General features: G+C 54.6%; 3 protein-coding genes across 3 annotated transcripts; 2 read left to right on the top strand and 1 right to left on the bottom strand.

Annotated features, from left to right (window-relative positions):
- The first annotated feature begins 1,993 nt into the window (after positions 1–1,993).
- On the top strand, positions 1,994–3,201 carry LOC119095804 (steroid 17-alpha-hydroxylase/17,20 lyase-like). The gene is made up of 4 exons (XM_037218658.1): positions 1,994–2,084; positions 2,117–2,223; positions 2,260–2,685; positions 2,743–3,201. The coding sequence occupies exons 1-4, from the start codon at positions 1,994–1,996 to the stop codon at positions 3,199–3,201; spliced, it is 1,083 nt and encodes a 360-aa protein (XP_037074553.1).
- Positions 3,202–4,990: 1,789 nt separating this feature from the next.
- Positions 4,991–11,478, bottom strand: LOC119095803 (CXXC-type zinc finger protein 1-like). The gene is given in 9 exon segments (XM_037218657.1): positions 4,991–5,755; positions 6,458–6,601; positions 7,229–7,297; positions 7,299–7,325; positions 7,327–7,449; positions 7,451–7,675; positions 8,159–8,310; positions 8,644–9,189; positions 11,168–11,478. Coding segments are annotated over 8 exon segments (1,458 nt in total). The 5' UTR covers positions 9,179–9,189; positions 11,168–11,478; the 3' UTR covers positions 4,991–5,572.
- Positions 11,479–14,017: 2,539 nt separating this feature from the next.
- LOC119095802 (uncharacterized) lies at positions 14,018–22,003 on the top strand. The gene is made up of 9 exons (XM_037218655.1): positions 14,018–14,195; positions 17,242–17,324; positions 18,472–18,600; positions 19,055–19,169; positions 19,618–19,707; positions 20,274–20,421; positions 20,790–20,941; positions 21,285–21,361; positions 21,993–22,003. Exons 1-9 carry the CDS (start codon positions 14,083–14,085, stop codon positions 22,001–22,003), a joined length of 918 nt encoding a protein of 305 aa, XP_037074550.1. The 5' UTR covers positions 14,018–14,082.
- Positions 22,004–22,258: the final 255 nt, after the last annotated feature.

Below are 22,258 nucleotides of genomic sequence, written 5' to 3'. Positions count from 1 at the left end.
GTCCTGAGTCCATTTTGGAGCTCGGGCCCAGGGGCTCTTTAGGGTCCCTGTTCGGCATCATAGCCCGTGACTGGCCAGGTCCTTCACTGTCTCATTGTGGATCATTTCATGGCCATTTCCTGTATTTCAATCCCATGGCAGGCAAAAGGAACTCGTCCAACGTAAGTGGATCTCTGAAATGTAGGGTCCCGTCCTATCGCCATTCCGCAAAATGTACCTCTGGTCGACAAGGAGCCCCTTGCCAGCACAGCCGCCCTTGCTAAGCACTCTGTGCCTAGATACAGGGAGCCACCTTGTTTCAGCGCCCCCCCCCCCCCCCCCGACACACACACACACACCAACTAGCTGCACCCCTGGATCTGAAGGTGTGTTCGATAGAACGTAGCTCCAGTGTGAATAATGGCATCCGTGCCCCAAAACATTCGCAGGTTAATGCCGACTTGGCTCGGAATATGGTTGTTTTTACTGATGGCTGAGTATCTGAGCTTCTGGTACAAAGTTTTGGTTTCCTGCCAGTTCTTGGTGATTTGTTTCACTTATTTGGTGAAACCTCAGCCGATTTGGCGGATTATGTTTTTCCGGACATATTTTCCGTGCCTTTGGTGACATGATAACTTGCAGTTTTGCAGTTAATGACTTCCTAAAACTGGTGGTGGAAACGTTTGCAGTAGTGGCAATAATCCAATCGGTGGTGAAGTGCTGATTTTAGTTGTGGGGTATCAAATTTGGTACAAGTGTTCATTTGGTTTATTTCAGCTGCATTTTTGGTGATCAGTTAAAACAAAGTCCTACTGAAATGCATGGCATACAACAGAAAAGTAGACTAAGTTGTTCCAATTTACCTTCATTATATATTGAAGTAGCAAAATTAGATCCAGATCTCACAGCAAAAGCTACATTCTTGGATTTCATGACGTCGATTTTTATAGGAAGCCATGTTATTGAGAAAAGCTGCATTGGCCCAACAAAATAGGCGATGAAACGTCGTATTCAGTAGGAAATCTAGTCCTCGAGTGCGTCACTTGGCTGTCAGGTTCGCGTAACCAAAAGTTTAAGTAATCATGCGGGTTGGTAAGGAAATAATTTCTGATCTATCCCACTTCCACTTCCTCTGTACCGGTAATAAGCCGTGAGATTTATTCTGTTACCTTGTGAACTGCCTGCTCGGCTGCCTATGAGCGTGTAGTCTCGTCGTTCACTCACAGACTATGCCACGGCGCCAATTGTGCGGCTATTAGAAGCGCACCATTCTTTGCACGACAAAACTGAAGTCCGGGCAAACCTGAGGCATACAAGTCATGACAGTCGCGACCGAGTAACACATTCCGGGAGACTGTGCCGCATGTGACAGGGGATCTGTCACGAAACACCTGGCGAATGTTGAACAGGCAGTAAACGATCCCGCGGAGACGCCATACGACCCCTGCAGCGACCAGCCGTAGCTTACTCGGCGACCCCAGCGACGTCTCCAGGCGCGGTGGACGAACGGTAAGTGCGGTAGGCGAAAACGTGTGCCGCGAGTTCGCTGTTGGAACCGCCGCTGCCTGAGCTCGCCCTCCACCTCCTGTCAGCTGCAGCCGCCGTCGGTGGCCCCGCCTCGCCCGGCGTGCCTCGTCGCCGTCTCTCCTAGCCAACGTCATCCGTTTGCCTTCAGCGGCGACCGCTGTCAGACCGCTCCACGCTCGCCGTCTCTGCAGTTGACCTCCACGCTCCCGCGCCGCCGTCCTAACCATGCTGGAGGAGGTGCTGCCCAAGGACCTGGTCGTGCCACCGGCGCTGCTGGCAACGCTGGTGGTCGCCGCCGCGTTGCTCCTGCTCTGGCCGCGTCGGCCACCGGGCGGCCCGCCGGGACCGACAACCGCTGCCAATCGTCGGCACGCTCGCCTTCGTCGGCGCTTCGACGCGTGACGCCCTCTTCGACACGCTGCGGGCGCTTCCGCGTCGCTTCGGCAGCGTCGTCGGCTTCTACGCCGGCGGGCTCTACAACGTGTACATGGAGGGCCTGGAGCTGAGCCAAGCCGCCATGACGCAAGAGGCGGCCAACGGCCGGTTCGCTGGCTCAGCGCAGCTGGCCGTCTCGTTCGGCCGGCGTCGTCGGGCGTCATCGTCTCCGAAGGCGCGCGCTGGAGCCGCAACTCGCGCCTCGTTCGCGCCTCGCTGCACCACATGCTCACCTCGTCCTCCGAGCTGGAGGCGATGATCGGCGCCGAGGTGGCCGCGCTGGTGAGCGAGCTGCGGGCGGCCCGCGGCCCGGTGCAGGTGAAGAGTCTCTTCCGTCCGCGGTACTTGAGCCTGTGCTGGCACGTCATTACAGGCCACAGGCTGCCGGAGGCGGAGACGCGGCGCCTGACGGCACTGTTCAGTGCCGAGATGACCGCGCTGCAGAACCCCTGGGTCGACAACCGGCTGCTGCGCACGCTCTTCCACGAGCGCAGCGGCTTCGGCGCCGTGCTGCGCTACCGCGATGCCGTGCGCGAGAAGTTCGCGGAGGCCGTGCGCGGCGGCGGCGGCCGGCGCGAGGGCACGTTCATCGCACGGCTTCGTGCCAGCAAGCGGGACCCACTCTGGCGGCCCGAGACGGACGAGGACTTGGTCATGTTCTTCTTCGATTTCCTCAACGCCGGCTGCGAGACGACAAGCGCCTTCTGCGAGTGGGCGCTCACCTACCTGCTGCGCCACCCAGACGTACAGCAGCGGCTGCGCGCCGAGTTCGCCGGCGCCGCGCCGCTGGCGCTGGCGCAGCGGCCGCATGCGCACCTGGCGCGAGCCTTCGAGGCCGAGGTACTGCGCCGCTCGTCGCTGACACCGGCCGGCGTGCCGCACCGGAGCCTGGCCGAGTTCCTGGTGGGCGGCTACCGCGTGCCGTCCGGCGCCGTGCTGCGCTACGACATCGTCGGCACGCAGTGGAACGAGCAGCTATGGCACGAACCGGACCGCTTCAGGCCGGAGCGTTTCTTGCGCAACGGTGTGTTCGCTTCCAGCGAGAACCTGGTGCCGTATGGGATCGGCCTGCGTCGCTGCACCGGCGAGGAGTACGCCCAGGCGTACCACTTCCTGATGATGGGCGGCCTGCTGCGCGAGTTCACCGTCGCGCTGCCGCCCGGCCGGCTGCCGCCCACGGAGGAGGCCACCATGGGCCTCACGCGCAACTGCCTGCCGTTCGAGGCGGTCTTCACCTCACTGCCGCAGTCCTCGGCTTGACGGGCGGTGCGCGACTCACGTGTCACTGAAGACCCGTACAGGGTAGGCGGTGGGCATCCGAGCCTACCTGCGTGGAGGGGATAGGGACGGGGGTGTTCTAGGGGCTTACACGCATCTGGCGTCCTTTACAGATTGCATCGTTACTTTCAGCCACTATGTTATCTAAGGGCACCGTTTTCTTTTCTTGTTTAAGTCACCCAGCACGACTGTCATAGGAATGAAACTTGGCCGCAGTTCGTCCTTTATGCCTGCTTCTTCTCCAACCTGGAGCCTTCAGTGTGGGATGCTGGTTAAAGCAGCACAGGGATGTTAGTGCACAGCTGCATGCTTAAGCCAACAGTCAGTCTACTGTCAGTTAGTGCGATTCAGTTTTCCCAGCGGTTTCATTCTCGGGCTTAGATGAAGCACAGAGGATCGGACGTCGCTTGACCCCAAGCACTGTCCAGACTACAGTTTGTGTTGTTTTGCTGTTTTTATTAATGCGACACGAGTTTCGGAACAACTGGGAGCTTGGCACGTGGGGACAACTGTGTGGGAGTCTGTGAAATCAAACGGGTTTTGTTGCACGTGCAGTCAGTGGCCACGACCGAACTAAATAGAGTGAATCACCTTCGACGATGGAATGTACGTTATTTGTGTCGCAGTTCCATGATATGGCGTTCCAATAAACAACAAGCAGAACAGGTTGTGGGTTGAGTGACATCCAAAATATGGCTGAATCATCGTCACACGCTCGAGTGACGGGGTCTGCAATAACCCCAGGCCGAGGTCGGGAATAGGAGCCTCGCGCGTTTTCAACATGGGACAACGTGGGTATCAGACGGCTTCGCAGTAATCTCATGTGTTATGAGATGCCGGCTGATAGCTTTAATTCAAGCAGCAGTAGTTTTAATTGTGTTATAAATCTACTTGACGGAACTTATTGGGACCAAACCTAACTAAACCAACTTTACTGGCTGTTACGCTACTGGTCAGTTATGCCGAGTGAACCATGAAACTGTCAAAGTGGGGGTGAAAGGTCCCGTCTAGGCCGCTATGCACGGAAATCTGCCAATATAGCCCTCAGCTAGAGTGAGACAGGGACACCTAATTGGCGGTTTTTTGCGCATCATTTTCATGTGGTGGACAACATAGATAGGGAAACGTCTTGCGCTCTCATGTACTCGTGAGTAACGTACAGTTTATCCCATCAAAACCATAACAAGGAAAGCAGACAGGGAACTCCAAGCACAAGTAAACACTCGAGCTTGACAAAAATCAATAACGCCATATTTCAACTAAATTAGAGGATTTTGTGTTCGTCTAGGTGTTGGTGGGTGGCCAGCTTGCTCCTGTTTATTATGTACAAGTCACGCCCCGAGGACGAATCGACGCGTGTAATCGTGTACCAGCCGTCGACGCCGGCAGATGGCGTACATACGCAACAAATTCGAACCAGCGACGAATGACGTGACTGCTACCAGTCGCGGTCTCCCATTAACGTATCAGCTTCACCCGTACAAACCAAGGAGGATCGTGTTTGAAACTCAATCCGAGGTGTGTTTGCGGAGTGCTGCATGACCCCCTGCAAGGGAATGGGGCAATAGCACTTATATGATTGTAGAAAAACATACAAAGAAATACAGGTTTCACTCGAAAAAGAGTGACCTTCCCAATACACCTTCGATGTCCAAACTTTTATCAACCACAGTTTCACTTCCCCACAATGATTCGTGATTGGCTAGTCGGAGTTTCCAGCACTGTCAGCAGGGCGTAAGACCAACGTAAGACGCAAACACTTAGAGACCGAGCAAAGCATGTATTGCCGCAAATTACAATGCAATCAATGCCAACAAGGCGAGAAAAAAACATGATGAGAATATGAACGAACGCATATTTTGGTCGGTGCTTTGCTTGAACTTCGCCATCCCGTCGGCTCAACACACCACGAAACACAAGCCTGCTGTGATCGCAGAACCCATATCGGTGCGCCACATTTTCAGCCCATGGCAGCGCAGCCATCCTATTAGAGCTCCAGCATCGTCCTGGACACCTCCTCTACATTGGACTAATCCCCTTCGATCGGACCCACCTTATTCTTGATCAAGGCCACCTTTCGCGGCATAGCATTCAGTTGGACCTCTTGAGGGGGACACGCTCATCTGGGAGGACTTGGAGCACTACAGTTCCGATCTTTAGGACACCTCGAGCCCACACAGTATGGCTGCCGCGGTTGTTGGGCAGCCCAAGCCAGCTCAGGTTAACCCGAGATATCATGTGGCGGCCAGCCACCTCAGCGCGGCTGCAATCCTGCTAACACCGAAGGTGTCCCACTGGTGGGCCAACCCCCTGACCACCCTGCACGCAGAACAGTCACCTCCCTGGCATGACTCTAGGACACCTTGACCTTCACCTTGCTGGCCATCTTTTTCTGCTGGCTCTGCACCTTCTCCATGACGTCGTGGTCGAAGGTAGAGTGCAGCATCAGCGCCAGCACGCCGGCCCTGTTGGCCATGCTCTGCCGGCACTGCCGCTCCTGCTCCAGCAGCTCGTCCATCTTCATCGCCCAGCGAACCTGACGACGGGGCAGGCGAGGTCGGGGGAGGTCAGACGCCTGGTGCAGACCAAGCACACTTACAACGCCACAGATGTGCTGTAGCGTAATGGCTTCGAACAGCGCGAAGGGCGCCGCTTACTGCAGCCGATGATGCAGAAAGCCAGAGATTCATATGCTCTCAACTGGCTCGCAGTAGCCGCATTTCAGTACGACAGCGGCATTGCAGACAGTTTTCCTAAATGGTAAGGGTAACCATCTTTTACAGAGGATGCTTGTCACGAAAAGGTAACGGGACGTGCGGTAATGCACGCCGTGAGGGATATAATTTCATTATTGATCAAAAATGCCATCAAAGGATGGATATTAATGTACAAGCACATGTAAAGCAAAAATCCCTGCTTGAGCAGCAGCCTAGACAAAGCCCCTGCCGTCCACGTTAAAATATTTCGCACTCCTCTCATAATTCCTATTCAAGCCGTCACAGCAAGCAAGCATGAGCCATCCAAACCAGAGCGCAGTCTCACGTAAGTACGTATCACTGCTGACATCTTTGGACCACAATGTAACCGTTACTTCCATCTCATCCGCATCGGGTCCTCTCATCATCAGCTCCACAGCCGCGCTCCCAGCGGTCCAATACACACGTGTGGCATCGGCTCTCGCCAGGCCTGCGTGACCCGAGCGTCCCCCGCCCCCCCCCCCCCCCCCGGCCGTACCCACCCGCTCCATGTCGAGCTCGGCTCGGCGCAGCTTCTCCCAGCTGAAGTGTTTTAGACACTTCTTCTTCGGGGCGCGGCAGAACTGGCCTATTGACGTGAAGACGTCCGCCACCAGGGGGCAGCCGCACACCTCGTCATCAGACACCTGCGGACAGGGACGACACCGGATCAGGGGACACACCGGCACACGTGAGCTGCGGGGGGCCGGGGATGGGCAGACGACGGGTAATAGACACATGCGAACAGGGAAAAGCTGGGATGAGAGGCACGGGACACAAGCGAGGATAATTTAGGAAACCGCGGACATTTGGGAGCCTCGTCATTCGGCGGCAATGAGCGCGGAGTCAAACTGTGCCAGAGAAAACCCGGGCATGCGCTGGGGGCTGTTGTGTCGGGTACCCAGTCTATGACGTCAAAGCCAACAAACGCCCAGATGACTTATCCTCGGGCAGGAATTGGTGCAATAGTGGCACGATCAATGCCGTCGCTCCTGGCGGCCACCTCCTGACACGGTCTTGATTAAAACCCCGTTATTCCCGGCGATGCCCTCGCCCTTTCAAACTGAGTCGTGCATGTCACTGCACCCACCCGCAGCTCCCACTTTGCTCGCGCAAGACATCCCCGCCAGTGCTGACCATTGGGAGGTCGGGAGGTATTACTCTCCCACTTCTTCATCGAATGTCAAAGGCATAACATTAGCTTTCACCCTCAAGGCTGCTGAAGTAAAACTGTCCAGTCTGTGGGCGCGCCACCCTTGCCTTCCCCAACCTACCTTCGGGTTCTTGCTGTGCTCGGGGCATAGCACGCGCAGCCGCTTGCAGTACGTCCTGTTGGCCGCGTTGGTAGAAGTCGCAGAACATGTTGAAACCCCTCCACGCGCGTCTGGTAGAGCGAGCCGAACGACGTCTGACTCTCGTACTTGCCGAAGCACTTCTCCATGTGGCGCACGGCGTTCCTGGTGGCCACCTCGTGGCCACACGTGACGCAGTGGACAGCTGTGCTGCTCCTCCTCGGTGTCGTCCTCCAGCGCCGAGGGGTCGACCGTGCCGCGCCGACCGCGGTCCACCACACGGTCCAGCTCGTGGTGCGAGCGCGTCAGCCGCTCCAGCTGCGTCTGCGCCTCCAGCTGCTCGCGCCGGATGCGCTCCAGGGTGCGCATGTTGCGGTCCTCGGCCACGCAGCGTGTCATGTTCCACTCTTGGATGCGCTGAGGCAGCACCTGGCGGCGCGGCCCCGGCGCTGGGTCAGAGCCACGAGCGCGTGTCGGCACCATGGTAATGGTTGGTACGAAAGTGCAGTTCGGCCGCTACAGCCATTTCACGCTCTCACATGACAAGCAACTGCTCAGACAGGAGAGTGGAGCCGTATCGCACAGGTAGCGCCAAAGCGCCATTGTGCGGGTAGGGAGAACGCCCAAGCATGCGTTGCTGGTGGACGCAGTGAGACATGTCACTGCAAAATGGGGGTGCGACGATGCATGTTGCGGGAGGTAGCTGGCGAGAGATGACTGGCGATATGAGTTGAACAAAACAGCGGATGATGTAGAGACGGGTAAAACATGAGCAGCTGACGTCATTGCCCGGCGCATGCCCTCCGGCACAGACTAATTACAGTTCCGACACAGGTATGTTAGTCACCCGGTGCTGCAAACCCTTACACCGAGCGACCTTGAGACAGCTCCCACCCCGTCGCGGCCACCCACCTGAAAGATCCTGTTCCTGGCCAGGTTAAGACCGCACTGATCGGAGCAGTAGCGGCTTCCCTGCCGGCTGGGCTTGACACACTGCGGCCCGTAGCACTGCTTGCCCGATCCGTCCGCCTCGTCCTCGTCATCTGACAGCTCGCGCTTGCGCCGACGCGCGCCGGCAGCGCGGCGCGGCTCACTCGATCGCCGGCGCGGCGCCGGCGCCGGCGCCGCCTCCTCGGGCCGCGGCGCCGGCCGGTTCGTCTCGCGCAGCGGCGGCGACGTCGGCGGCGGCGGCGAGGCTGGCGGGCCGGCGCACAGTCGCCGCCTGCACGGCCGCGACTGGAGGCCAGCGCCGCCGAAGGCCGGCGCGTCGCGGCAGGCGGCGCAGCGGCCGCAGTCGGCCGCGCGCTGACAAGGCGCGCAGCGGCCGCACCCTGGCGGCGGCGCCACCGACGCCGGCGGAGGTGGGGGCGGCGGCTGCGGCGGCGGCACCGACTCACGCTCAGCGCGCGCCGCCTTCTTCGAGTCGCGGTGCTTGTCGCGCTCTTCCCGGGGTCGCTTCTCAGCCTTGTCGCTCTTGTCACTTCTCTCGCTCTTCTCAGCCTTCTCGCCCCGGTCGGCCTTCTCGCTCTTGTCCGCCTTCTCGCTCTTGTCGACCTTTTCGCTCTTGTCGGCCTTTTCACTTCTTTCAGCCTTCTCGCTCCTGTCGCTCTTCTCGCTGCGCTCCGTCTTCTCGCCGCGCTCGTCGCCGTGTCGGCCGCCGCGGCTCTTGTCTTTGTAGCGGATCTTCAGCTCGGGATCCCGCTTACGACAGCGGTGGCAGTAGAAGCGCTTGATGTGCTTGGCCTCGCGCTCGGTGACGGATATGCAGTCGCCGTGGTACCACTCCTCGCAATTGTCGCAGGCAATCATGAAGCGAGTGCTGTCGGCTGAGCGGCAGACGCAGTACACCTCCTCCTCCTCCTCCTCCTCTCCCTCCTCATGCTCTCTGACTTTCGACTGCCGCTCCAGTGGCGCTAGCTCACCCTTCTTCATTCTGTGGCAGGCTGAGGGGGTACGCAGCAGGATGGTGTCAGCCAATGGCATGGACCAGCTGCATGGCTTCTTCCCCTAGGGTGGATTGTTTGCCAGCCCGAGCTAGTGGTTCAGACATGTCGTCACATTGAAAACAACAGTTGCTGTGGAATGGATGCATATGGAATTGATTTGGAATTGCATTGCATATGGAATGAATGCAAACCTGCACAGTTCATAGATAAGACAATAGTAATAGCCTTATTCATCATAGAAAAAAAAACAAGAGAATGGAGATAAAGACGTGTTGACGTGGTGGCCTCATGCCTATGTCAATACAACTGGCAGAAAATTTACTTATGCCATTTGTTTTGATCCAGGCAAATTGCCAAAATATCAATGAATCTACATCTCCATTTTCCTGGTCTTTCTATAAGGAATAAGGCTACCACTACTGCCTTATTTATGTGCACAATGTTCCTTGCAAATGCACTCAGCAATCTAAACAGTTCGGTTGCACCATCTTTAGATGATGGAAACATCCCTCATATGGGCAGGCTTATGCACTTCAGGGCAGGCTTGTGGGATTACACACTGAGAATGAACAAAGTCATTCAAGTTTTTCATATGGCTAACCAGTGACAGTGCATGCACTGATGAGCTAAGGGTAAATATTTTTACCCTAATCAAATCTTGCCAGAGGTAAGGACAACCATCAATCACCATCTCTGATTGCTGCATGTCCCTACAACAGACATGCCAACATCTAACATGTGGTAACAAAGATACCTGTTCAATTTGTTCCTTGCCAGAGCCAAGTTTAAGTGCAGCTACACATGGCATCAAGGTGGTGTTGTTTACCAAAATACTGATGGCCTACCAATTCTGGTAATTGGAAACAACACATGCCACCGGATCTGAGCTGATTCCTGTCAGAAAAAAAATATTGATAACAAATGCCTAGACTATGGGCAAAATTCAATTTAAGTTTAACAAGATGACATTAAAAATCCAGACCAAAATGACAATGTTGGGAGGAGCATATCTGGCAATGTTTCAAGCAATCATGGCATGCATCAATATGGAAATTTTCAAAATTCATTTTAAACAGCTAAAAGCTGGATATTTGTCACAGTAATGGTTTGAAAATCAAGCATAAATTGGCAAGGCCTGAGTTCAGCACATACCAAGGTGAGGTTCAGCACATTCATAACATGTAGGCCTCTGGCACAGTGGATGGATTTTTTTCAGGCTGCCAGAGGATATATGAATTGCTTTTGCAGCATATTTTTTTAACCACACCTGTCTCTGTGACAACTGTGCCATTCAATAAATGTCTGATTATAGGAAATGTCAACATGGACTGTTCATATCCATTTGAAAAGTGAAACCAGCACAGCCTCACAAGGGCGGCTTCAGGGGGATGGTGGTGGGGGGAGGGGGGGGGGGGGGCAAATGGCAAGAGGTACTAAGGTACTGAAACCATAATTTAGTCCCCAAAATGGTTTGATGTATGCTGTTATGTGCATACTATGCAATATTTCCAGCAGTAAATTCTGTGGGTTTCTTCTCCTGATACTGTTGGAGCAGTTAAATGTGTCAACAGCATAAAATACCATTTCAAGCAGTAGCTTTGCCCACTATTCTGTCGACTGGGTTCCCACTGACCTGTTAATTCCATCGTGACACCCAAATTATCAGATTACTGATATCTGCACACAGCCATTCCATGAGCAGCACAGCAACATGAGTCTGAACCCCCCCCCCCCCCCTGGTAATGTCAAAATACTATGTGTATCTGTATATATACACATGCATTTTGCTGTATATATATATATATATATATATATATATATATATATATACAGCCATATCTGTGTGCGTGAGATTCACCACCAGGCACTTTGAATGACATTCTACAATAACGATCAGCCCCCCCAAAGTCCTGATCAGCCCCTGCTGTCCTAACGGGAACCGAACATTCCATCTAAACGCAAGCATCAAACCCACCTAGTGCGCTGAAGGATATTAGACGTGCCGATAATTTGAAACACAGCTACCCAGCCGAAGGGCTAACCTCGCGCGAAGCGCCCCGATCCAATACAATGCCCCGACCCGCGTCGCGTCCCCCAGAGAGGATATCCGGCACAAAACACGCGGCACAAACGTCTCAAATTCGGCTACGAGGGCTATGAAGTTGCGATCATAAGGTATGTCTGGTTGTACAACAACCACTATGATATGACGCTAGTTTTCGTTCCGACTGCGGAATGCATTAGGAATGTTCTTAGCGCGGAATCGAATGTTATCCTGAATGACCCGGTTCCCAACTCAATTGGAGCGGCGCCATCCTCCCACTACATTAGGATTTACCCCCATTAGCTCAAATCTGGAGAGAAAGCCGATTGCTGGCGCATTTCTATGGATGGGTTTCGTCATTTTTCACCGTTCATCCCTCCCCCAACCTTTTCGGCGAAGCTACATCCTGGTTTCCAGGAATGGTGTTCAGCGGCCATACTCCTCCGTAACTTTTACCAGCGGAAAGCCATGATCCTGCCTTACGGTGGGAAAACGGGAAAGGTGTGCGCGGGCGGGAAAGATGTGCGCAGATACGCTGTGAAGTGAATACCAGCAAGGTACCCTCGCAGGCCCGTCCGCAGTGTGTAACCTTTTCAAGGGAGGAGGTCCCGTCGACAGCATCGCAGCTCCAGATCAGATCGGAGCAGTCGAAGCTGAACGTGGAGAAGTTGTCCTTGGCGCCGGTAAGACAGGCGGTGACTATGAAGGTGGAGCCAGCCTTCCAGAGGTCGCAGTCGTACGTTTTGGGCAGACCAGTGCTAGAAAGCTCAGCGCGAGGCGGGGGAGTAGGTGAACATGCCGTATTCTGGCCCGTCGACACCGTGCAGTTAATCCCTTTGTTTCCGGGTAGCATTCGGTGTATGGACAAACGTGCCGTCACCGATGGGGACGATGTCGTTTGTGCCTGCTTGTGGTACACCCTGTCGTTCAGAACGGTGTGGCTAATGTCCTAGACGATGCTCTTCCAGAAGACCAAATACACGGCCTGCCCAGAGTGGGAAATACCACCTGTTTGTACATGGTCCTGCGCCCCACGTGCTCCCGAACCTCATGGACGATGGGTGCGTATATCTCGTGCAACTCCGGTTCGTCCTCATCCTCGACCCTGACGTCGAGGAGTATCGAAGCTTCGAGGACCGTCACGCAGGCGGCCACGACCAGCTCCAATGTCACGCTGATACCCGTTCGGTGCTTAGACGATCCTGCTAAACTTATAGAAATGGCCTTTCATAGCGCCCCGGCCTCTTCACGCGCCACCTGGGCCACAGCTGACAGTATGCTACAACTCAAGCAAGTGCGCACCTTCCTGCGTCGATAACTTTTTCCCGAGCGACTCACATGTGGTATTGGCTGCCATCAGACGTTCGCCAGGCATCCAGTGACTTGGCCTTTGGGAACGGTCTAGTCGCTTACCTGTAGGCAAGATGACTGCACGCGACTGCATGTGATCGAGATGAATCTATAGTGCCGTTAATTAATCACCATATGTAATGTCCTTGTGTTTTTGGCTTCGAGGTCCAATGTGTGTGAAGCGGATGCGAGAAAACTATATTACGGAGGATCCTAAATGAAAATATTTATATCTGTTTATGCCATCCATCAAAACTGCGGCCATAGCATGGTCGTAATATGTCGCGCAAACACCACCGGCCACCCCTCATCTCTGCTAGCCTCGCGAGCGCTCGCTCCGAGAGAGCGAGCCTAGCTCGATCGACGCATTGCGAGGGCGAGCGAGAGAGCGCTGAGAGGCAAGAGCGAGCAGAGAAGCAAGCGAGCGAGATCTTCGAGGATGAGCGCGAGAGAGGAGGAGAGAGCGCGAGAGAGTTTAGAGAGCAGGACGAGATGAGCTCCGAGAAGGAGAAAGAGGGAGAGATGAGAGAGAGAGATCTCTCGAGAAGAGATCTGGAGGAGCGATCCTCGAAGCGAGAGAGAGAGAGAGGAGCGAGAGAGACGGCGATGCTCGGAGAGCGAGAGGCTCGAGGAGAGAAGATCAGAGCGCGGATCTCTAGAGAGAGATAAAGAAGAATAGAGCAGCTCTCGCGGTCTCTCTCTCTCTCCCTCTCTATATCTCTCTCTCCTCTCTCGCTCTCTTCTCGGCTATCTATCTCTGACGCTCTCTCTCTCTCTCTCTCTCTCTCCTCTCTCTCTCTCTCGCTCTCTCTATATTTTCTTCACCTCACTTACGCTCTCCTGGCTCCGTCATAGCTCAGTTATAGCTCATTCCCCACAACATTTTTGTTGGGTTTCATCTGCGTGCAAGAACAAGATGGCCTTGCGCATGACGGCACAAGTTGGAGAGGCAGAAACTTGGGAAATGTGAGACTAGAATTCGTTTTGTGGATGCGGTCACGTCGTTCGGAAGCTCCACCACAAAGTCCTTATAAAAATGTCCGGTGTCAAACCCCAGAAGTCTTTATGCTACGTCACAAGCCATCTGGAAGCATGGCGCCGGGGCTAGATCGTTTTTAAAAAGTATTACACTAAATGTTCCTGCTCAAATCATTCTTATGAGCCAATGACCATGCAAGTCACATTCATTGTCATACCCAGCTAAGGCGCAGACGTTTGTAAAATACATCATGCCATGCCGAAACTATCGGTCATCTGTAATCGTCCTAATACGCCCGAGAGACTTGCATGCGCTCTGTTTGCTCTGACGTCATAGAGATACCAAAATTGTTAAACCTTAGCTAATCTTTGTGAAACCTTGCCGACCCGTATGGGGGCAGGGCCGGGTACGCAAGGGTCTCCCCAATTTGGTGTTGACGTTGATGGCTCGAGGGTTTGCTTTTAGTTGATCTATTCCCACAAACTATAATATTCCGACGCAATTTATAACTGAAAACATGAAGAAAGCCAACACCGACAGCAAGACGGATCTGCCCTCGGCTCCTGGGGCCATCGCCAATGTAAATCGTCGCCACCTCACCAGGGAAGTGGAGAGGGGCCGGCGAGCCAGGTGAGTTGCACCTGTTGTAAATACAGCTGCTCCAACACCAACCTTCAGGGCGGCTCAAGACCGCATAAGAGGGACGGCCCTCGCTTCCGAGCAGCAGGACGCAGCCTATTAACAAGCAGGCTGACAAGGGCTTGGTGGCAATGACTGCCACGGGACGAAACATTGCGAAAATGTGTATGTTGGGGGCGTTTTTCCATTGAAGACAATGGGAATAATGCCAAAATTTCACAAATTTGCAGGGAACGCCCCCTCCCTTGCGCTGGATGGCCCTAGGCCCGACGTGCAGCCAGAACCTGGCAAGGGAGGCAGAGTTGACAAAGCCCCCCCCCCCCAAAAAAACCGCTGGATGTGACCCTGTTGTTAATTAAGACATGCTTTTCTTTGATATATATATATATATATATATATATATATGTATATATATACATGTATGTGTGTGTGTGGGTTTGTATATGAGCGTGATTGCCTTTCATAACTGGAATAGAAGACACGTGCTACCGCGAGATCAATTCTGCCCGACATTGATGTCGGTAAACTGAAAAAGCCACGCTGCACGGAATCAATCGCCGGCGCTCTTCATTTTACAATGGTCCATTTGACTATTTGTATACCGATAGAACTCAGAAACTGCCAAATTTTTATCTTGGTATTAACGACACCAAGCCATGTGTGCCTGGGAACGTTCAACATTCAGCCAGAATCGATTAGTGATTTAAATTACGTAGCGGGGTTTTTAACACGCGCGTTCGCATATTTTGGCAATAAAAGCCTTGACGCCGGGCATTGTAGTCTCCATAGGCCGCGCAGCGTCGGCGCCACGGCTAACATAGTTCGTGATCAATGCGTGGTGAAAATGAGGACACATTTGAAATCAGTAGCTTTGAAGGCCTTAGGTCATAAACTCGTGCAGTTAGAGATATTCCAGTTGCATATTTCACCTGTGCGATTTTTAGATTGATGCTTGTTACGGATTGCCCTTACAACACGGAGAAGAGGTGCTGGAATCTGGTGGTGGAACTGGAACAGTAAATGCAGGACCTCTGTTACAAATTAATTTTGAAGGACATTCAGAAACATTATTTTACAATGGGCGTTGCTGCATGCACGGCGCCCGCCGCTTGGCGCTACTGGCATTGGCCAACGCCTTTCGGTCTGAGGGAAACCAGGCCATCGTCGTCTTTGCTTCCCGAGACTGCGGATGTGTCATTGGGGCTTTAAGACGCACTCAGCTGCTGATGCCTATGACGTCGCCTACCTCTCACTCTGACAGGAAGGGTGGGCGCCGCGGGGAATCTAACCCCGCACCTCTGGTTTCCTAGACGCACAGTTGTTCACGCAGGTTACACTATCGGCGTGCGACGCGCAGGCTCAAACCCTTTGATGTTATTTCTTTCACTAGTTGATTCTGCAAAATAATGTTCTCGAGCAAACATGGCATGGCCTTGTGCATTTTCTTGGCCTTGTGCAACTCTTTTCGACCCACTCCATTGAACACTAATGATACCCCCCATCTCTTTCCGGGAAAGCGGCCCCCGTATGTAGAACACTGCGGGACATATTATTGCTCCCAGCGAAGGGCTGAACGGCCACTCTGTCCTGCCGTCGCGTGCCTTCCGGCCGTCATTCTGGCGACACGGGGCGGGACCCCTTACCGATCCGGAGCCGCTCGGAGAGACACATCATATCACATTGGTCCGCTCCGTGGCGCGGGAGGCCTTCCGAGCCGTACCAGTGACCCCGGATCGATACATGGGTGCTTATTGATGCAACAACATCCCTGATGGCTGCAAGTGGCCAAATAACTGGCACAGGAGCCCTTCGTTGAATCAGAGACCTCGAACATTGTAAATCGCGCGCCCCGGTCTCGTTCCTCCTTGAGAAATGGCTCTCACGGGCTCAAACGAGCATGGAGTTGATTGTTCGGTGTTCGTGGTCTGTGACCGACTTAGATATCCGCATTGTCTCAGGGGTTCTTCAAGCGGTGGACGAGGACCTCTAACTAATATTTCAGGTCACGACCCTACGGGACGCGATTTTTATGTAACCTTCAGCCAGTCCATCGGGCCCTTATGCCCTGCGGCCCAGCCCTTGATCGTCGGTTGCGGTGGACCGCCCGTGCCCTTCTTTGGGCGCCATCGAACACCTCCCTTGGTCGGCTCGGGGCCCTTGCGAGCACAGGATCCTCTGTTAGGTGCTGTGGGCCCGTGGCAGATGCAATGCCCCGACCAGTGTAAATTACTGGCACCGGCTATATAGCTGATTGGGAAGTGGGTCCTCGAGCCCATACCGACTCGGAGCACCTTGATGCCTGAGCCCCTGAATGCGACCTCCGGCCGGCCTTTCAGACTCTGTGGGCCCCAGTTGGGTCATTAATGGTACGTTCCAAGGGGCCCAAAGGACCCGTGGAACCTAGGACGGGGCGGGGGACGTGCCCCCTGTGCCTTCCCCTGCCTGCACCACAGCCCTAGGCTTCAGAGGTGTTCTCAACAGAACAATATTGGGAACATTCCAGAGTTGCCCGATCAAATGACATTCAACTCATTCGCAGCGTGTCCGTGCCGCGACATGCCTTCCTGAGAAATGCCTCGTTTCCTGACGTGTTGCTGACTTTCCTTCGTAATGATTGCGTTTTCCAGCTTCGCAATTATCCGTGCTTGCCCCCCCCCCCCCCCATCTTGCGTTCAATTCCACCGCCATTGAGAAGACGCGGCTTGTCTTTTTGAGCTTAAAGTATTGCGTTGTGGAGACCATATGACGTAATTGGAGACGTTCTCCCGTGCCCCAGGATTTCATTTTGTTCCGTTTCCCGCCATAAGCCCGGCTATGTTTAAGTTGCTGGATGGAATGTCCCAAAGGCCCACCCCGGCCAAGATGAAGCTTCGCGCCTGTGCACCGGAGATGGGAACCACTTGCCTATGCTAACGGATGCTTCTGGTATAATTTTCCAGACACTTATAGCATTGGGAACCTCTGCATGCGACGGGCGATCGGTCGCGACTTTATTCAGGTCGCACATTTGCTGATGAGATGCCTCTGCCGTCTTCAGCCTGGCTCCAGAGGAGAGCGCCCGCCGCGCCTCGACTGCCCAGGAGCAGGATCAGGATGTGGAGGCGGCCCGACAGGCGCGCGGTAGGCGTTTCCGGCCGGGGAAGGCGCGACAGGCGCCCTCCCCTCCCCCGCACGCCGCTCTCGCACGAGGATGTGTGTGCTGGGATGGGGTGACAGGGATATTGTACGTTACCTATCAGCGTTTCTAAAGCTGCTTGGGCCGAAGCGAAACACGTGTGTGGCGATTCTTCGCCAGTGTCGGGCTACGAACTTTTCCAATGAGGTCGCGTCAGATGAGTGTGCATGTAACCGTACATACATGGCAGCTAACGTATGTGGTATGTGGCGAGTGGCGCGTTTGATGGATAAGCTACGCTGGAAGATGTGACATGTGAGGCGCATTCTAGACCCAGAGATATAGCTTATGCTTAAGATATAGCTTAAGTCATGGGTCATGTTATGCAAAGCGAACTTTTCGTGCTGAGTTAAACATGACCTTTTCAAGCAAGCATTTGATTAGACATGAACCTACCTTGATAGTCTAATCTAATCTGAAATGCACGATACAAATTCAGGAGCGAAACACAAGGCTTGTTGTCAGGGCAAAAGAAGCTACGGCTTGTTACATCGGAGACGTTTTCATTTCATCGTCATATTCGAGTTTATTAGTTCACGTTTATGGTACATTACGACTGGGTTCCATGGAACCAAAGCGCAAACGTAGAATGGCGACCTGCTACATGAGAACGAAGCGAAAATGCTTCTACGGTGACGGTTACTGAACATTTGAATACAAGCCACGGATATCATCATTGTTTGTCCTGTTTCCGAGCATTTTAGAATGAGATTTCTTTGTAATGCGGCGGGGCTAAATTAAGCGCGGGTCGAACAAGTGCAAACGTGCAAAAGGGTTCAACGTACCTATGGGGACACGACGTGGCGGTCGATTGCAGTGTGACGGCCGTGTGTCACGTGACAACCGGTGTGACGTGCGACGGTCACGCAGCTTGTGCAGCTATCACCCTGCACTGTGACTCAGGGGGCACTGACCGTGTGACGTCATGGCAGGCTGCGTTGGACTTGCATGATGGCAACGTGACAGCTCGCATGTGGCGTGACGGATGATGCTATGTGACGTAACGCCTGATGTGACGCGACGGCTGATGCGGCATAATGGCTGATGTGACGGCTGATGTGGCGTGACGTGATGGTCTGCTGACGTCCACAGGCGGGTCGATATCTGGCAACTCTGGCCACGTGCAGGGCCAGCAGCAGCCCAATCTGGAGAACTGCGGCTTTGCGCGCGCCATGATGAAGCAGATGCCGTCCAAAATGGCGCTCTCCGCCAGCAAAATAGGTGTGCTGCCGTGAGAATAAGACGTTTGTGTTTTTAGGGCAGCAGATGTTTCTCGGGACGTGGAACAGTGCACATTTGAGTTCGAAGGCACGTTTGCAGAACGGCCGCGTGGTAAATGCCACCGAGTTCGTGTCAGCCGTTTAGAACGTCTCAAAGCTCATTCAGAACGTGAGGACTGGCAGAGAGCACAAAACTCCCGTCACTAGGCAGAGCTTCGTCATGTTCGCCGTCACAAAAAATCCTTCGTGGAAGTGGCCATCGGCAAATTCCAAAAAGAAAGTTTCCGCTTTGCGAGGCGGTGTCACGTTTTAAAACACGGTGCAATTCTATTTTACTTTCCATGTTGGAATACATGTTCTGCGCGTTTATCAACAACGCTGTACTGTCTCTGTTTCTGGTAGCATCCCACGGTACTGAGCCGGTAACCTGCCGCCTCCCCTCCTCCACCCGGCAGCGACGCTGGCGTACGGCAAGACGTCGTCGACGGGCGGCGGCGGCGGCCCGTCGGCGCCCGACGAGCTGGTGACCGTTTCTAGCAGTCACGTCCACACGGCGCCCTCGCTACTCAGGTGCGGGGAGGTGTGCCGGGTGGGGGGATGTCCCTTGTTAGCTGGACACTGGGCGCCCTCGCTCCTCAGGTGGGATGCGGTCCCTCGTGAGCTGGATGCCGGGCGCCCTCGCTCCTCAGGTGCGGGGAGGTGGCGCGCCAGGTGGGGTAGGGTCCCTTGTTAGCTGGACGCTGGGCCCCCTCGCTCCTCAGGTGCGGGGAGGTGGCGCGTCAGGTGGGGTGGGGTCCCTTGTTAGCTGGACACTGGGTGCCCTCGCTCCTCAGGTGCGGGGAGGTGGCGTGTCAGGTGGGATGCGGTCCCTCGTGAGCTGGATGCCGGGTTTAGCTGTCATGCCGCACCTCGCGCGGTGGGACGCTCCGCTTCGTCAGGCGGACTCAGACTCATCGTGGTTGTGGCTGAGTGTTGAGTTGGATTTGTGGCTGGGTTCGTAGCCGGGGTCAATTTTCAGGTATGAAAAGGATGTGTCCAGCCTCGTGGACGTCATCGAGATGGAACTGCAATCGCATGGCAAGTCCGTTTTAACTGAGATGCGAAAAAAGTGAGTAAAGAACGGCAGACGAACCATAAGAAGGGTGCCATATTCATCACATGTTGCGGTGTTGTCAACTAAAACGCATAATGAACTGTTTCAATGTCACCCGGTTGTGCAGAATCGTTATTTGCATACAACTATTAACCACACGATCAAATACTCACGACTTTGTGCATTTGATGGTGCTGTGATCAGCTGACCGGCCGTCACATAACCGGCTGACCGGCAGACCATAACCAGCTGACGTGATCAGCTGACGGGCCGGCCGTCGGTATCGATCCTCTCCCCTGGCCCGCGGCAGTTCCGCCCTGATCGCGCCCTGATCCGCGATGATGCCGCCCTGACCTTACCCTAACCCGCAGTGGCCCCGCCCTGACAGTGCCGTGACCCCACTCTGGTCCCGCCCTGGCCGCGCTCTGACCTTGCCCTGACCTTGCCCTAACCCGCGGTGACCCCCACCCTGACCGTGCCGTGACCCCGCTCTCATCCCGCCTGACCGCGTCCTGACCTTGCCCTAACCCATGATGACCCCGCCCTGACCCCGCCGCGACCCCGCTCTGACCCCGCCCCAGCAAGCGGCTGCGCGAGCTGACCGTCAGTCTGACGGTGAAGCGGCTGGTGCGCCAGCGGCTGGAGCAGAACCTGGAGTACCAGCGCAGCGTGCAGAGCCGCACCCGGCTCCAGGTGCTAACGGACAGACTCGGACGCGGTCTGGTGCTGGTGAGCCGGCGGCGCTCGCCGCGGCCCCTCTGGCGGCCACCCGGGCTCTCCGTGGGGATGGCGCGGCGACGGGCTCTGTGCTGGGGTGCTGAGCGAAGCGGCTACATGTGACCATGGTCACAACAGAGGGCATTGGGGGGGGGGGGGGGGGAGGGGGAGGGGTAAAGATAGCATAGGCAGCGTGGAAACGGTCACGTCAGTTCTCGTCAAATGTTTATTTCATTCTGTTATGTTTTTTCCGTTATGCTTTACTGGAGCTGTCCAGACGGCCACACCAGCTGTTTCCAGCAGCTGCCACCTGAAGGTACGGCGGCCGCGGTCAGCCGTGTTCGGACACTGCAGCTGTCCAGGCATCCGTCTCCCCGTAGACGAAGCGGCATCTGGCGGATGTCCACGACCTGGTGCACATCTGGCACGAACAGCTGAAGAGCATCGAGGGCAACTTTGGCCAGAACGTGGGTCTCTATTTCCGCTTCATGCGCTGGCTGCTGGTGGTGAACCTGGAGGTGCTGCTGGTCAGGTCAGTAGCGCCCGGGTGCACAGCTGTTTAGACGAGCGAGATCTGGCTTAAGTGTTAATCTGAGATCGTCGTAATCAAATGCTAGTGCTGCTGTCGTATTTTCATACCGACTAGGTATTTTGTGAGCATGGTATGCCCGCAAAAGATATATGTGTATGTATATATACATATATTATATATGTACATATAAACACACACACATATATATATATATATATATATATATATACATATAGATAGATATACATATAACCCTTGCGGTAATGAGCCCAGAGTACCAAAGCCGCCTCACCCCTCCGCCCACCTGAGCCGCCGCCGCGGACACATACCCCACTCCCGGCAGCGTGCTGTTCCTGGTGCTGCCGCAGCTGGTGCTGGACTTCAACGACCCGGACGAGGCTCGACGTAGCGCCATGGGCGGTGGGTACTACCATCGGCGGTGGGCGCTGCCGGGGGCGGTGGTTCCGGCTCCGGCCTCTCGGACGGTCCTCTCTGTAGTCACGTGGTCGGCCGAGGCCGCTGTTCTCAGCTGTGGTCTGTGGTCACGTGGTCCGCTGTGGTCGCTGTCCCCGGCTGCGGCGAGATGCTAGGCTGTCCCCGGCTGTGGACGCGCGGCTCTGCCGGACTTTTCGTGTCGCCTCCTCTGTTGCACTTCGGCCTTGCTTTGTCTCCTTGACTTGTTGTGTCGCATTATCATCTGTCTTTTGTGTGGTGCTCTTTGATTCTGTCCGTTTGCGATCTTCTGACTGCTGTTGTGGGAGTTTGGAATGTCAAGCTTCTGTATTTTTCACATTGTGTGCGTGCTTTCGATCTTTTCCGATGATACGTTTCGTCTTGCTATCCTCTCCTTTTCGGCGTGTTCTCGTTTTCTTGAGCAGTTCCTTCAACTCTACCTTCAAATCTTAGCTCTTAGCTCTTAGACGCAGTTCATGTAATCCTCTTCCCGCTATTTATCTTCTTTCTCTTCTTGGAACCTCCTCGGTAGGTGTTGTTTTTTTTGTCGCAGATATTTCTCGCCTTCAGTTTTCACTCATGAGCCTGTTATTTCAAGCATCTCGGTAGCCCCAAATCTACAGTACTGTGAAATACAACGGCATTGCCAGTGATGCATGCACGCGTTCCCTTTTATGCTTGGTGTGAATAATTATATTTCAAGCATGCGAACGAATTGCGACCGAGCACGAAATAGAACAGTGCGCTTGATCCTCAGTTCTATCGTTGTGTTCTTCTATGTTGTCCAGCCGTTGTCGCATCCATTTGGTCCATGCACATCCTCAAAGTGGCTCATTACGTATTGACATGAAGTGTTAGTGTGTC

The sequence above is a fragment of the Pollicipes pollicipes genome, unplaced genomic scaffold (genome assembly GCF_011947565.3).
Source record: "Pollicipes pollicipes isolate AB1234 unplaced genomic scaffold, Ppol_2.1 Scaffold_4219;HRSCAF=4965_pilon_pilon_pilon, whole genome shotgun sequence".
Taxonomy (NCBI): domain Eukaryota; kingdom Metazoa; phylum Arthropoda; class Thecostraca; order Pollicipedomorpha; family Pollicipedidae; genus Pollicipes; species Pollicipes pollicipes.
The sequence above is the reverse complement of the archived record's forward strand: the minus strand, read 5'-3'. Positions and strand labels throughout refer to the sequence as shown.